We start from the raw sequence: 17,149 nt of genomic DNA on the forward strand, positions 1-17,149 counted from the left end.
CACCTGTCTTCTTTGGAGAAATGTGTTTGTTTTTCTGGTATTGAGTTCTATGAGCTTCTTGTATATTTTGGAAATTAATCCTTTGTCAGTTGTTTCATTTGCTATCATTGTCTCCCATTCTGAGGGTTGTCTTTTCACCTCACTTATAGCTTCCTTTTCTGTGCAAAAGCTTTTAAGTTTAACCAGGTCCCACTTGTTTATTTCTTTTACTCTAGGAGATGGGTCATAGAGGATCTTGCTTTGAGTGTTCTGCCTACATTTTCCTCCAAGAGTTTTATAGTTTCTGGTCTTACATTTAGGTCTTTAACCCATTTTGAGTTTATCTTTGTGTATGGTGTTATGAAGTGTTCAAATTTATTTTACATATAGCTGTCCAGTTTCCCCAGCACCACTTATTGAAGAGGCTGTCTTGGCCCCATTGTATATTCTTGACTCCTTTGTCAAAAATAAGGTACCCCTAGGTGCATTTCTTGGCTTTCTGTCTTATTCCATTGTTCTAATTTCTGTTTTTGTGCCAATACCACATTGTCTTGGTGACTGTAGCTTTGTAGTATAATTTGAAGTCAGGGTGGTTGATTCCCCCAGTTCCATTCTTCTTTCTGAAGACTGCTTTGGCTATTCAAGGTCTTTTGTGTTTCTGTATGAAATGTAAAATTTGTTGTTCTAGTTCTGAGAAAAATGTCATTGGTAATGTGATAGGGATCACACTGAATCTGCAGATTGCATTTGGCAGTGTAATCATTTTCACAATATTGATTCTTCCTACCCAGGAACATGGGATATCTCTCCATCTGTTTATGTCATCTTTGATTTCTTTCATTAGTGTCTTATAATTTTCTGTGTACAGTTCTTTTGTCTCCTTAGGCAAGTTTATTCCTAGATATTTCTTTTTGTTGCAATGGTGAATGGGACTGATTCCTTAATTTCTCTTTTTGATTTTTCACTGTTAGTGTATAGAAATGCAAGTGGTTTCTGTGTATTGATTTTGTATCCTGAAACTTTGCTAAATTCACTGATTAGCTCTAGTAATTTTCTGATATTGTCTTTCAGGTTTTCTATGTACAATATCATGTCATCTGCAAACAGTGAGAGCTTCACTTCTTTTCCAATCTGGATTCCTTTTCTTTTTCTTCTCTGATTGCTATAACTAGGACTTCCAGAACTATGTTGAATAATAGTAGGGAAGGTGGACACCCTTGTCTTGTTCCTGATCTTAGGGAAAATGCTTTCAGTTTTTCACCACTGAGAATAATGTTTGCTGTAGGCTTATCACATATGGTCTTTACTATGTTGAGGTAGGGTCTTTCTATGTCCATGTTTTGAAGAGCTTTAATCATAAATGGGTGCTGAATTTTGTCAAAGGCTTTTTCTGCATCTATTGAGATTATCACATGGTTTTTATCTATTTGTTAATATGGTGTATCACAAGGCTCTGAATTTTTAATGCTATTTCGGTTATTCATACAAATGGGAAGGTTTGACAAAGGGGAGGACTGGGGTAGACTGAGTAAGGCAAGTGCCTTTTGAAGCCAGAGGACAGATTTTTCAACGTGATATAATTTATAGAAATTCTGAGTTTCACAGAACCTGTGATTTTCTCTAAATTTTAGCATATCTAAATATTCTGTTAAACATCTTTCTCTGAAGAATGGTATGATTGAGTAATGCACACAATCATTATGTGAGTCAATGCAGAAAAAAATATTAAAATATACCATACATAGATGCTAACATTGTGGCAACTTAGAGCACAACAACCTCTTATCAGTAAAGACTCATTAAAAAAATCAAATACAAATAGAATATTTCAATCACAAATGTAATTTAAAAAATTTTTATGTCACTGTTTTATTTTATATATACATTAAATGAAAACATGTGAAGAAATAGGGCTCACCAGTTAAGTTTTAGGCTTGAGTTCAAATAGGGAAGAAAACTTATATTCACTTGGGTATCACTATTAGAAGATATAAATGCTTCTAAAAAACAAATACTGGTCATCATTTTTTTTCAGTTGTTTCATCAGGAAGAATCTTTCTCAGGTGATAAAACTTACAAGCTAAATTAAAACGCACTCTACTCATTGGCAAGCCACACTAGCAAGAATGATGTGATCACAGTACTTGGAAGTTTTTGATTTATAACTATACTATTCTCTACTTATAAGCCTGCGGTCTAGGAAGCAGAGCAATGAATCATTACAATTGTCTATCTGGGAAATGTCAAAAGACTAAGTAAGGGCAGAAGAAGAGAGAAAAAGAAAGAACACACATCTGTTTGAGAGACACTCCTCAATTAATGGAAATATATCATTAGCACATAAATCCAGTGCTAAAGAAATACTCCAATTTTTAAATCTTCAAGTAACATTACTAATAAAACAATGTTTTAACTCATGAGTAGAAAGGGCAGATTACCCTCTAAAGCACTGATAACTAAATTATTCTTTAACTATCACTGTGACTTACCCATATATGCTCAGAGGTTAAAAAAGTAAATTTAAACTGAGGAAATGAATTATAAGACGTTTGAACCAATCATTAATGGATCCAGCTTTTAAAAAAACCACATAGTTTAATTGATACTTTACAATACAAAAATAAGCATCCACAGAATGTTTATTTACTGTTTAAATTATTCCATATTTTCATATACCACGAACAAAAAATATTTTACCCCATACACAGTAACAGCAAACAAGTGCAATTTTTAAAACATTAAAATCTATAATCAAATCTGTACAACAGATAAATAAATTTATACCTCTAACAGTAAAGCCTGTAACAAAACCAAAAACAAACATTGCCCAAGGTGACCAGTTTACTTAAAATTCTACTTATACATCTCAAACATATCCTGAATCTTTACTACACTGCACACATTTAGATTGATAAATATTTTTTTAAAAAATAGGAGGGAGTAATAGGAAATACCAAAATGTTATAAAGAGCTTCCAAACATTGGAAATAATATACAAAAACTAATTAGATGGGGGAAAGCATATGTGATGCATCCACAGGGTAACTGGCATTACACTGGTGCAGCTTAAGGAAAGGAAACAGGTGCATGTTTGGACTGGAAAGAAAATTTGGCCTTTTTATAAAAAGCTAAATAGCATCAATGACAAAACCCTGTCATCGAGGCTAGAACAACTCTGGGACAAAGTGTACAAAGATTTTAGGCTTATATACCTGAAAACCACAGTTAGGAAGAAAAATCATATCAGGAAACATAATATCAGAACATGAACAATAAAAGATATTGTTTGTCATTCCACATCATTGCACATATAAGGAAACAACACTGCAATCTTTCTTGAGTAAGAAAGTTTTCGATGAAGTAGGAAGTTCAATGATGAATATAGGTGCATATAATTTTTATTACCATAAATTTAGTAAATATCAAAACACTCAGTGGTGTTACTAAGCTAATTAAATTATCTGTATTTTTTACTGGAAAGGTAATTATTTCCCTGCCTTCATATGTTAACTTAAAATCACTTATAAGTGGAAATGCAGATCCAATAGGAAAGACTTTTCACATGCAATCCTATACAATGCACTCTGCTTCAATCTTCTTCAGTATTTCACACTGTATATGTACATTTCCAAAATATACAACCACACGTGTTCAACAGATGTCACTGAGCTATCTTCTTGCCACACAAATTTTATTTACATATACATTTACAATACATCTCCAGATAGATGCTGTTCTCCTCTAGGTAGATTCAAAGTTAATCTGAAGAGTTTTAAGTTCTTAGAATCCTAATGTCTTGATTTATCTTGAATGGATGATAAGACGAGGAGTCCACAAAAAAATGCAGCTATACATGCCAACCTTTTCAACAGAGATGAGTTATCTTTAGGAATAATAATCTGTGCAAGATCATTAGTGATCTGAGAAATTTCATGTGCCACACAAACAAATATGAAAGTGCTGACAATAATGTTGAGCATAGGGTTTCCAGGTATGAGGACCAAGATACCCCTTGTGTCTGCTGCCAGCCATATGTGATATTGGCAAATAAACAGCTGGAAGGAAAAATATTTCGAGTTAGGTATTTTCAGGAAGTCCATAAATATATTATAGATTTTCCTAATTAAAACATATGAGAGCATAATTATTTCACTATTGGCCTTGAAAATCTATTGTCAAAATGCCTATACCACAAAGTAAACTACAGATTCAATGCAATACCTATCAAGTTACCAATGCCATTTTTTTTGCAGATCTAGAACAAAAAAAGATCTTAAAAATTTTATCAAAACACAAAAGACCCCAAACAGACACAGTAATCTTAAGAAAAATGGAACTGGAGAATCAGGCTCCCTGATTTCAGACTATACTACAAAGATACAATAATCAAAACAGCATGACACTGCACAAAAATAAATGACAGTGGCACAGAAACAGAAATATGTATCCGTGGAACAAGACAGAAAGCCCAGGGGCGAACCCACACCTACACCTGATCTATGACAGAGGCGGCAAGAAAACACGATGGAGAGTAGAGAGCCTCCTCGGTAAGGGGTGCTAGGAAATCTGGACAGCTCCATGTACAAGGATGAAATTAGAACACAAAAATAGACTCAAAACGGATTAAAGGCCTAAATGTAAGATCAGACACTATAAAATTCTTGTAGGAAAACACAGCAAAAACACTTTGACATAAACCACAGCAAGATCTTTTTCAATCCACCTCCTATAGTAATGAAAATAGAAACAAAAATAAACAAATATGACCTAATTAAACTTAAGAGCTGTTGTACAGCAAAGGAAACCATACACAAAATGAAAAGACAACCTACAGAATTGGAGAAAATATTTGCAAATGAAGCAACTGACAAGGGATTAATCTCCAAAATATACAAACAGCTCATGCAGCTCAGTATCAAAAAGCAACCCAATCAAAACACAGGCAGAAGATCTAAACAGACATTTCTCCAAAGAAGATATACAGCTGGCCAAAAAACACATGAAAAGATGTTCAACATCACTAATTATTAGAGAAATGCAAATCAAAACTACCATGAGGTATCACCTCACAACAGTCAGAATGGCCATCATCAAAAAAAATCTGTAAACAATAAGTGCTGGAGAGAGTATGGAGAAAGGTGAACTCCCCTACACTGTAAACTGGGTACAGCCACTATGGAGGAAGTACGAAGGTTTCTTAAAAAACTAAAAACAGAGTTGCCCTATGATCCAGCAATCCCACTCCTGAGCATATACCCAGAGAAAACCACAATTTGAAAAGATACACGCACACCAATATCCAGCACTATTTACAAGAGCCAGGACACGGAAGCAGCCTAGACGTCCAGCAGAGGAATGGGCAAAGATGCGGTGCGTCTTCGCAATGGAGCATGGCTCAGCCGTATGAAAGAGTGGAGAAGCACCATCTGCTGCAACACGGGTGGGCACAGATGGACTGATAGTGAGCGAAGGAGAGGCCAAAGAAATTCTATATATAACAAACTCATGTATAAAATGGAAACAGAGCTACAGATGTAGAAAACAAATGTATGGTTACCAGGGGGTAAAGAGGGTGTAGGGATAAACTGGAAGATTGGGACTCACCTATATACACTACTCCATATAAAACAGACAGCAATTAACTACTATATAGTGGAACTCTGCTCAACACTCTACAATGACCTATGTGGGAAAAGAATCTACTCTAAAAGACTGTACACCTGATTCATTTTGCTGTATACCTGAAACTACCACAACATGGTAAATCAACTATATTCCAATATAATTTTTTAAAAAATCCCACAAACAACTCAGTCAAAAAATGGCAGAAGCTCTAATAGATGCTTCTCCAAAGAAGACATACAGAGGGGCCAAAAAGTACATGAAAAGGTGTTGAACATCGCTAATTACCAGAAAAATGCAAATCAAAACTACTACGAGGCAGACCTAGGGAAAAGACTGGTGCTGAACGCACGGAGACAGCCTGAGGAGCTGGAGTGTGGTGTGGCTGTAACGGTGGGTGTTTGCAGAAGCATGGGCCTGCCATAGAAACGAGGGCCACTGTTAACTGGTGTGTGAAGGGTGGGGCATCCACAGCAGCCTCCTGCTCCATGTGCTGGCCCATGGCTTGCCTCCTCCGCCTCCAGGAGAGTGTGCCCCAGCTGCCACTGCTTCAGGAGACTCCTGTGTCAACCACCACCTTGGCAGGCCCCAGGAGCAGATGCCAGGGGGTTGCCCACACGCAGAAGCGGGGCTGAAACCACAGCTGAGCTCCAGAGGCCAAGCAACTTAGGAAGCAGGACTGAATTCTCTCCCCATAGCTGTGTGAGAGATGGAACACCTCCACTGGCAGCTCTGTAAATTCAGCACCTGTGGGACATACAAGTAGACAAGAGGTGCTTCTGCCGCTGGGAGGGCTCTGACCTCAGCAGCTGTGGGCTCTGTGGGTACATGTGCATGAGGGCTGGGCTAGGCCAGGGTATGAGATGTCTCCACAGCTCCCACCCTGGATTCAGAGGCGTGAGTACTGCGGTCCTGGGACCTGAGTGGACCCAGATCCTGCGCTGGTGGCCTTGTGGAGACAACACTCCAGGGACACCAGGGCCATGGCTGACATTCCCACTATTGAGGCAGAGCCCAGGACAGTGCCAACAACACTGCATTCCATGAGCCCTGACAAGTGAAAGGTGACGTGACAGAGCACACTCCCTGGTGCACAGCTCCTGCAAGGAAAATCAGTGGCTCCTGTCCCGGCGGGAGAGCTCCAGTGCCACCTACCTCACACTGCAGCTCTGAAATGCAGCTCAGAAAAGCATCTGGGGGCCTCTAGGCCAACAACTAGGGAGCAGATTCTGCCCCTGATAGGGCAGCGACAACTACAGAGCCAGGAGGAGGCCCGGTTCAGTCTCCAGTGCAGGCTCTGGCCGTCACAAGTCACACCTCCTATCAGAAGGATAATGACCAGTGTAACTGAGCAAAGAAGTGGCAGGCTCCGTACTACAAAGAGCGCTTGTACCAAAAAATACTAAATCCACGCAGGCTACATAGGGACGCACCTACAAAAAATACACCTCCAAGACCATAGCAGATGACTGTTTCTCCTAAACTCAGACAGCAAGAGAAATATGCAAAATAAAGAAGCAGAGGAACCACTCCCAGTTAAAATTAAGAAAAGAATTCCTCTGAAAAAACAAGCAATAAAACAGACCTCTTCAGTCTAACAGATACTGAGTTTAAAAAGGAGACAGTGAAAATACTGAAGGAATGAAGAGAGGCCATGGACAGAAATGCAAATTATTGTAAAAAGTGAGTAGAAGCTATGAGGAGAAGCCAAGAAAAATTAGAAAATTCATTTGCATAGACAAAAGGTGAACTAACTGCAATGAAGAGCAGAATGGATAATGCAGAAGAAAGAATAAGTGATCTAGAAGATAGGATAATGGAAATCACCCAACTAGAATAGTGGAGAGAAAGCCAAATGGAAAAAAAAAAATGAAAGCAATGTAACAGACTTATAGGTTAAGATAAAGCATGCCAATCCACAAGTAGGTATCCCAGAAGGAGAAGAGACAGAAAGGGGATTGAAAATGTATTTGAAGAAATTATTGCTTAAAAATTGCCCAAACCTAAAGAAGGAAGCAGAGCTATCTCAGGTACCGGAAGTACAAAGGGTCCCAAACAAGATGAACCCAAACAGACCTATTTCAAGACATAATTAAAATGGCAAAAGTTAAAGAGAAGATTCTAAAGGCTTGTAAGAGAAAAGCAGAGAGTTAATTACAAGGGAACCCCTATAAGGTTATCAGGTAATCTCTCTACAGAAATGCTGCAGGTTAGAAGGAAGTGGCAAGGTATATTAGAAGTCTTGTAAGGCAAAATCCTGTAGTGTAGGATACTTTACCTAGCAAGGTTATAATTTAGAGTAAAAGGAGAGAGAAAGAATTTCTCAGATAAGCAAAAACTAAAAGAATACGGCAACACTAAACCTATCCTAAAGGAAATATTGAAAGGTCTTCTCTAAATAGAAAAGAGGAATCTATAGGGAAGAAAAATATCACAATTGAAAAGTACATCTCTTAAATAAGCCAGTAGAAAGATTTAAAAAAACTTAAAAATTTTGTGAAAGCAATGATGACCACATGGACAGCAACAGGTTGAACATGAAGATGTAAAAGAGGACATCATAAAATGTGGGGGAGGAGAGTAAGAAAATATAGACTTTTTAGAAAGTGTGTGAGCCTATATGACTACCAGTCTAAACCAAATAGATATAGGAAGAAGTTAACATACTTGAAAACAGAGCAATAGCAAATCAAAACACAACAGATTCATGAAAACCAAGAGAACATGAGTATAATACAAAAGAAAACCATCAAACCACAAAAGGAGAAACAAAAAGAGACAAAAAAGAAATATAAAACCAACAAGAAGGCAAGGTTTAAAATGGCAATAAATAACATATCTATCAATAATTACTTTAAATGTTAGTGGACTAAATGCTCCAATCAAAAGACACACAGTGGCAGACTGGATTAAAAAAAACAAAAGCCTAAAATATGCTCAAAAGGCCCACTTGAGGACAAAGGACACTTAAAGATTAAAAGGGAGGGGATGTAAAAAGATATTTCATGCAAACAGAAACGACTAGAGTCACAATACTCATATGAGACAAGATAGACTTTAAAACGAAGGATATAAAGAAAGATAAAGAAGGATATTGTATCATGATACAAGGACCACTGCAAGGAGATACTAACAAACATGAAGAGAGAAACTGACGGAACACAATAATTAGAAGCCTTTAACACCCCAGGCACATCAGTGGATAGATCTCTGAGAGAGAAGATCAATAAGGCAACAGAAATGCTAAATGGTACAACAGAATAGTCCGACTTAAATGATACCTTCAGGACATTACACACAAAAAAAACAGAATGCACATTCAAGTGTCCATATCATCCAATAATTCCACTTTGGCATATAGCTGGAGAAAATGATAATTCAAAAATATCTAGCCTCTGCAGTACTATTTACAATCGCCAAGACACAGAAGCAACCTAAATGTCCATGGGCAGGTGAAAGGATAAAGAAGATGTGGTGTGTGTGTGTGTGTGTATGGAACATCAGTCATAAGAAAGAATGCAATAATGCCATTTGTAGCAACATAGACAGACCCAGAGATTATCATACTAAGTGAAGTAAGCCAGACAAAGACAAGTATCAAATGATACCACTCACATGTAGAATCTTACAAACAAAACAAAACGAATGAACTTAATTCCAAGACAGAAAGAGACTCACAGATATAGAAAACAAACTTATGGTTAGTTACCAACGGGAAAATGGGGAGGTGGTAAATTACCAGGTTGGGATTAACACACTATTATATGTAAAACAGATGGCAACAAGAACCTAATAAATAGCACAGGAACTATTGTATCTTGTAATAACTTATGAGGGAAGAGAATCTGAAACAGAATGTGTAACTGAATCACACAGAAGTCTTTCCCATTTTAAAGACAACTTAATACATATTATAACTCTAAAATGTATCTTTTATGATTAAATGAATTCTATTTTAAAATGTTCTATTTCAATAATAAAACTCAGAATACACTGAATGTATTTCATACCTACTTTAAACTGATTTTGAGGATAAACTCATATTAGTTACTGCACACAAAATATTGAGTTTTAAAATTTCCCCAAACTTTCAATAAGAGTGAATTTTATTATGATAAGCATCAATAAACTAAATTCCAGCAATATAATATTTAATTATGAATGAACAACAAATCAAAATCCTCTCAGCTTGATTTCATTTATGTCTATTTACAAATTTCATTTGTATCTATTTCATTTTTTTTCTCTTCCTATTTCTTCATCTTGGCTGTACTTGAAAGACAAAATAAATATGTGAAAGTCATCTGTATTTAGCCATTTAAATAAGACTTTAAAAGCATTCTACAATACTGCTGTTGAAGTTCAAAGTTTTTTGCCTATAATTTCATAAAAATAGCTTTGGTTTAAAAAAAAAGTCAGTTACACATCTATATATACATTTATATACACAGCTCCATAAAACACTGGGTAGTATAAGACAGATCAAAATATTAATATACTAACCTCTAATGAAATTTTTCCAAACCAAGCAAAAAATGAACTGTAAACTGAACGAGCATACCCAGGGATATTCCTTATAAGGATGAAGGCTAAAATCTAAAGAAAAAACACACAGGCAAATGTTAATAATCTGTTTATTCAAAGAATTTTGCTTTCTTTCAAGTGATAATTTTATTCTTTATGTTACTGAACTTAATACATAGACTTTTTTTTTTCCTCTATAGATGAAGTATTTGCAAGTTATTTTTGATCTAGAGTCTACTCAAACTGGATTTCTGAGCATGTGCTCTATATAGTGCAAACAAGGGCAGGTTTTATATGGCTGGACAGTTTTATTTTATATGTACTAGAAAAAATATAAACTCATCTTGAGGACCTTTGTGTAGAAAGAAATGCTATATTTATGTATCAAAATTAATAAAATTCCATGATATGATTTTGCTTCTAAGAAATATTCACTCTGTTGGGAGCTGCTTACCCTCATCTTTCTGCTCTCTTCAAGGCTCCTTCTACTGACAGCAACGTAAATGTGGGAAAAAGTAACTAAGGAAAGATGAGTATGTGGCATGTAGTGACCAGGAGTGAAAGTGATGGCTCAGCAGGATTTATGTTAGCCTTCTTCTATGTGCAGTCACTCTCTCCCTTAGCTACTCTTACGTTGTTCTGTATTGGTGTCATGTTAGTGGAACAGCCCCCTTCCTTCCACGTTGCTACAGAAATGACATCAGATACGAAATACCAAGTGTTACTTGTAAGCATGACTTCTGCAGAAGTCCTGAAAATGCTATATTAATATAGTACAATTTTTAAAATAGCACTGTCAATTGTGTTTGGAGAGTTGGTCATATGCTTAGTTCTACTGACTATATAGAGGTTTAAGATGGATGAAATAGTTTCTTCATTGAAGAGAACTTAAAACCTAAAAGAAGATCCTCCAGAAATCCTCCCTGTTCCTTCCTGTTGAACCATACAGTTTTCAGGCTTTGGCTTACATAACTTTGTCCAAGAACCTTGGTCTGATATCAAGATGGATTAGGAAGAAATCCCAAATGTTCTAAAATGCCCTGTACTTAACCGTCACCACACTAATCACAAGGCCCTACAATTACCTGCAACCACAGGTATCTCTCTAAAATGCAAATTTGATTTGGGCTGCTGAGCAGCCTCGGCCCACCTCCCAGTCACTACACATACTTCTTTAGACTCTGGCTCTCTGAGTTCCAGCCCCAACGGCTTTCTTCAAGTTCCCTGAATGGGAATATACTCTTTTCTACCCACATGGCCTAAGTTCTCACTGCCTGCCTTCATTCCTCCAATCTTGGCTTAATTTTTCCACCCTTCTTTGGCTGCACCTTACGGCATTCAGAACTTCCCTGACCAGAGATCAAACCTGCACCCCCTGCAGTGGAATCCGAGTCTTAACTGCTGGACCACCAGGGAATTTTATCAGGGAAACCGTCTCTGAACCCTAACCACATTGACTCCAGCTCCAACTAGGTCATATACCCTTACTGTATTCCCTTGTAGCGTCATGAACTTCTGTTCATGGTTACTTGGTGATTATATGATTACTATTTGCAGCTGAAGAATACAGGCTCTGTGAGAGTAGGGACCACATCTGCTTTGGTCGTCACTACGTCCCTCAGCATAATAGCTAGCACACAGAAGTATCAAAGACTTGTTAACTGAATTTTAGAAACTGTTAAATGAATAAATGTTCAACCATATTCCTGTTGGACTGTAAGTTCTAAGGGCAGGAACTACATGCACTTCCGACCTGTAGCATGGTTCTTAACACATGGAAGGCCATTAATAAGTAAGGCCAGAAACAAGTAAATGAAGAAATCTGAATAAGTAAATGATGAAAAAGAAAACAGGAGAAATGAATGAACATTTTCTAAGTGCTTACCAAGTGATAAACACCGATCATTTCTATACATTTAATAATAACATTTAATAACCACCCTTTAAAACAGATTTTAGTATCTCTACTATAGAGGAAGGTAGGGCTTAGAAAGATATACTACATTTAATAGATTTCAATTTAAAAGTTGTCTCTAAAGACTCCTGTTCTAATCAAAAATTAAGAAAAATTTCTCTAAATAAAGATAATTACCTGTACCACAGAAACGGATGGGTGGAGTTCATTGCACTCTGCTTTGTTTTTACAACTGCTAGCCCAGATGGAATAGGTCTAAAACAAAAAATTTATGGATCACTTCACAAAAATAGTTATGCCTTAACAAGGCAGCACTCAATTTTAAGAAGTTTCTTTATAACATACTTCATAATTTTTTTTAATATTTCTTTTTTTTTTTGGATGTGGACCATTTTAAAAGCATTTATTGAATTTGTTACAATATTGCTTTTGTCTCATGGTTTGACTTTTTTGGCCAGGAGCCATGTGGGATCTTAGCTGCCTGACCAAGGATCAAACTCACACCTCCTGCATTGGAAGGCCAAGTACTAACCACTGGACTGCCAGGGAAGTCCAACATTATACTTCATTGTGCTATTAAAGTTCAGTAAAAACTGTACACAGGTTTGCTCCTCTCTCATTTTGGCAAGCTCAAATATAAAGAAGTAGAGAGAGAGGAGCGTAAGTCTGTGTTTTTCCAGAAATAGTGATCATACTGCAGTGATGGCTCTTTCTGTTAAATAGCTTATATTTTTTCCCAAACTTATTACAACTTTTAAAATTCCTATTTCATTGAGATCTCAATTCTTCATATTTAACACATATATGTTTATATTCTCTTTAGAATTTATGTTCAATTTAAAATAAGAGATATTTCAAAAGTAAAAGATTTATTAAAAATAAATGATTAAATTCCTATCTCTTAAAGTTAATTTTCTGCACCATTTGGGATTTTGGAAATTTAGAAGATTACATGTGAAACTTACCAAGAAAGAAACTACTGAAATAAATAATAGAAAATTTGAAATTTTGCTTGAAAAAAGAGGTTCACCCTTTCCTTCAGAAAGTATTTGGCGCTTCTGCAAAGCCAGATAAATGAAAGCAAATAACATTCCATGAAAGACTACCTGAAAAATAAGGGGGGAAAACCTGTTTTAAATAGCTACTTTACAATAAATAGCAAATATACTTGGTAAAGGAGTACCATATGTATAGAAGTATATAGGTTAAAAGCTTAAAGATCCAAAGTTTCTATGAAGAACCTAAACATCAAGAAATGAGGTCAAGTCAATGATCACTGGAAACAATTTGCAATGGACAAGCAAACATCTCTTGCAATGATAAGATAAGGTGTCTTACTTCAAGGAGTCTCAGCAGCAAGTAAAGAAATAAAGACATTTTATATATCTGGATGAAACCATAATTGGAAAAGATGCATGCACCCCAGCGTTCACTGAAGCACTATGTAAAACAGCCAGGACATGGAAGCAACCTAAACACCCACCAGTGGGTGAATGGGCAGAGAGGTGGCACATATATGCAACGGAACATTACTCGGCCATAAAAAAGAATGGAGAGTGCCACTTTCAGTCACAGTAATTCTTGCCTGGGAAACCCCATGGACAGAGGAGCCTGGTGGGCTGCAGTCTATGGGGTCTCAAAAGAGTCGGACACGACTTAGAGACTAAACAACAAGAAGCCCTGGGTACATGTTGCCAAACTGCTATGATACTCCTGACTTTAAACCTTTCCCAACATTTAAGAATTTTCATTTAAAAACTGACACACTGTAAATCAAGTATATTTCAATCAAAAAATAATAATCTTTAAAAGACCAGATGAATCAAAACAATAACAATAAATGTTAAGATAACCTGTGTAAAAATAAAAGAGTATTTTGCTCACTGCAAAAAAATAAAAGAAAACCAAAGGGTGGGCTGGATTGCTTTGATTTACCAAATCAACATGTTTCCTTATTTCAAAACTAAATAAAAACAGATTACATTTTTCCAAGTAAATTTTAAAAGTATAATTTGAAATGGGAAAAGAGCACAAGGTAAATACATACATAACGGTCTAACCTCCATCTGAACCACCATTCATATACATTGCCTTTCAGTTCAAAACACTTGGACAATGGCCAAAGAGAAAAGATCTTCTCAAATGCACCCTGAGAAGAAGAATTCAGAAAATTAAGATGGTATAAGTCAATACTGGCTTTTGGAATTCTATTATAAACTGTAATTTTCTAAAGTTAAGATTTTATTAAGGTCATTCATAATTTTAAAATTCTATTTATTTCATATCAAAATGTCATTTCATTTGAAAAGAAACTTATTTTACTAATGGGTAGTAAAGATAACAAAACATTTTTGTTAACTTACTTTCATAGCACATGAAAGGCTATTGAGACTGTAAAATCAAAAAACAAAACAAAACAAACCCCAAGTTGGTAATTGGAAAGTTATTCCATTTAATCTAGTGTACAAAAGAGATACTATTTAATGATCAAAACACAAAACTACAAATTACTTCAGCCACTATGGTATCAATAACCTAAAGGATGATGGTTAAAGTTATAGTTTTTCTTTATGTAATGTCCTTAATAATCAATCTATAATGAACCATATGAATTAAAAAGAATCCTCTGAATTAGTCACCTTAATACCCAAATGCCATTATTAGACTTTGAAACAAAGCTTACAACTTTACTCTGGTCATTAGTGAATGTACCTTCTTATTGATCTGACAGTCTGGAAAATCTGGGAATGAAGGGGCAGAAGTCTTGGGTACATTTCTGTACATTAATGAAGTCTTTCAAAAAAGAGAACAAAACACTCAATTTCCAGACTAAAGAATGACAACAAACTCTATTATGGAAACTCCATTATTACACATGATGCCACGGCATTAAAAAAAAAAAAATTGTGTAACTTCAGTTTTTTAAAGGCTAATAAAAAAATCAAAGTAAAACATGAAAATAGTATTATGTTTTATGTAATACCAAATCTTTAGGTCAGAAGAACTTTATTATTTTAATAAATTGCAATAGTCTCCATTTAGTCACAGAATTTAAAATGCTAGTCACTTATAAAAATAGGTTCTATCAAGGTCTATGTCTCAGGATGATTATTACCAAGACCTGCAGTATAAAGTGTATACCTATTATATCACATTTCTCTATTTCACCAATATGTATTAGACATACAGGATTCCACAGATCATGTATCAAGTTTATTTCTCATCAAAATTTATATGTAATCAATAAGCAAGTATTTAATGAGCACCCATTTGCACAACACACTGGGCTGTACTAGGCAATTTCCTTTTTTTTCTTATCCAGTAGTCAATACTGTTTCAAAGGTAAATCTTAATTCTTTTTATGGACTCTTGGTCTGTCTTCCTTTCCCTCCTTCAGATGAACCAGGGAGTCTTGGGAATTTTAATGAATAATTGTCAAGTGGCAATGGCAACCCACTCCAATACTCTTGCCTAGAAAATCCCATGGACAGAGAAGCCTGGTGGGCTGCAGTCCATGGGGTCGCGAAGAGTCAGACACGACTGAGCCACTTCACTTTCACTTTTCACTTTTATGCATTAGAGAAGGAAATGGCAACCCACTCCACTGTTCTTGCCTGGAGAATCCCAGGGATGGGGGAGCCTGGTGGGCTGCCATCTATGGGGTCGCACAGAGTCGGACACGACTGAAGCGACTTAGCAGCAGCGGCAGCTGTATGACACTTAACTGGCTATTTTGTTTATATTTGACTATTGTTTCCTTATTACTTTACATATTTCCTGCAAAAAAACCTTAAAAGTCAGGCAGATATAAGATACTTTATTTCTAAGAATGAAAATAAACAGGAAAGCCTATAGAAAAAAAAAAAAAAGAAAAGCCCTCTATAGGAGTTTACACACACACACACACACACATACACACAATGCTCATATGGCATTTTCATCTGGTAGAGTTGAATACAAGACAGTGTTGGAGATGGCAGTAAACTACAGAATATATCACAACTAAATGCAATTAAATTATTGTTATAAATATCATGCTGCCCAAATAATAAGTCTGTCTGATGGACAGACCAGCAGGTAGCAGTTTGCCATCTTGCGAAAAGAGTTAAGAAAATCTCAACCATCAAAATAGGGTGATAAAAGGTTAGAGATATACTACATACAAGCAAGCCACTCTGCCCCTGAGTTGGCTTTATCAACAGCCAAAATTCTGCTCTATGAAGTTATGGGAAAAGTCAAGTAGCACTTGGACGCCATGAATAATGCACAGACCAAGCTGAAGATTCTGTCAAGAGAATTTTGATCTTCACTTTGAGCAGTGTCTTATGAGAGGCGTTCAATAAAAGTTTGATTGATCAAAGTCAAGTAAAATGGATTGCGAACAACTGCCAGAGGAAGAGCTTTAAATTGCTCTTCCAACAAAAACAGAGGTAACAAAAGTAGATAGGTCTCAAAAGAACGACACTGAGTAGTCAACTCCAGAGTGACACTTTTATTACTGTCATTAAAAAGTGAAGCTTAAGAAAAGCTCTGATTCTTCTCTCATACTTTAACACATTTGAACTTTAGAATAAAATACAACAAAATATAAACCAAAAAGGACAATACAAACCTGAGAATATGCCAAAAAACATATACATAACAGCAAGAAGGCTAGTTTCAACAGTAAGCCAAAATGCCACAAACAATTTCCTAAGAGAGAAAATATTTAATTTACTAAGAAATGTAAACTTACATTAGAAAACATGTTAAATACTCTCTATTTAACATATTAATACCCTGCATAGTTCTTCATAATAATTTAAGGCTGCCTACAGGATACACAAAATATATCTAAAATTACAAGTGGGACACAAAGGAAGAAAAGGTGGAGCGTCCTTACTAGGAACGAGGCTACAACATTGATCTGATACCCCATATACTTGATATTTAGCCACTATAAATGCATTTGAAAATACATCCCAGATTCAATTATACTGTTCATTATTGGAAGTTACAACAAAACTTGGAACAGGTTCAATGTAATTCTAACAAACACTCATGTTTAATAACCTTGGTAATACTGCTGAAACATTACAGTTTTAAGAAGGGAGCTTAAGAACTTCCCAG

General features: G+C 35.9%; 1 protein-coding gene across 1 annotated transcript in view; it reads right to left on the reverse strand.

The window, feature by feature from the left end:
• Positions 2,541 to 17,149, reverse strand: part of CASD1 (CAS1 domain containing 1) — a 53,666-nt gene continuing 39,057 nt past the window's right edge. The window contains exons 13-18 of the mRNA XM_018047419.1: positions 16,653 to 16,732; positions 14,088 to 14,189; positions 13,006 to 13,146; positions 12,218 to 12,295; positions 10,105 to 10,197; positions 2,541 to 4,034 (exon numbers count right to left, since the gene is read on the reverse strand). Of these exons, the coding sequence (XP_017902908.1) occupies positions 3,768 to 4,034; positions 10,105 to 10,197; positions 12,218 to 12,295; positions 13,006 to 13,146; positions 14,088 to 14,189; positions 16,653 to 16,732 (761 nt within the window). The 3' untranslated portion in view covers positions 2,541 to 3,767. The remainder of the gene's footprint in view (positions 4,035 to 10,104; positions 10,198 to 12,217; positions 12,296 to 13,005; positions 13,147 to 14,087; positions 14,190 to 16,652; positions 16,733 to 17,149) is intronic.

The sequence above is a fragment of the Capra hircus genome, chromosome 4 (genome assembly GCF_001704415.2).
Source record: "Capra hircus breed San Clemente chromosome 4, ASM170441v1, whole genome shotgun sequence".
Classification (NCBI taxonomy): Eukaryota; Metazoa; Chordata; class Mammalia; order Artiodactyla; family Bovidae; genus Capra; species Capra hircus.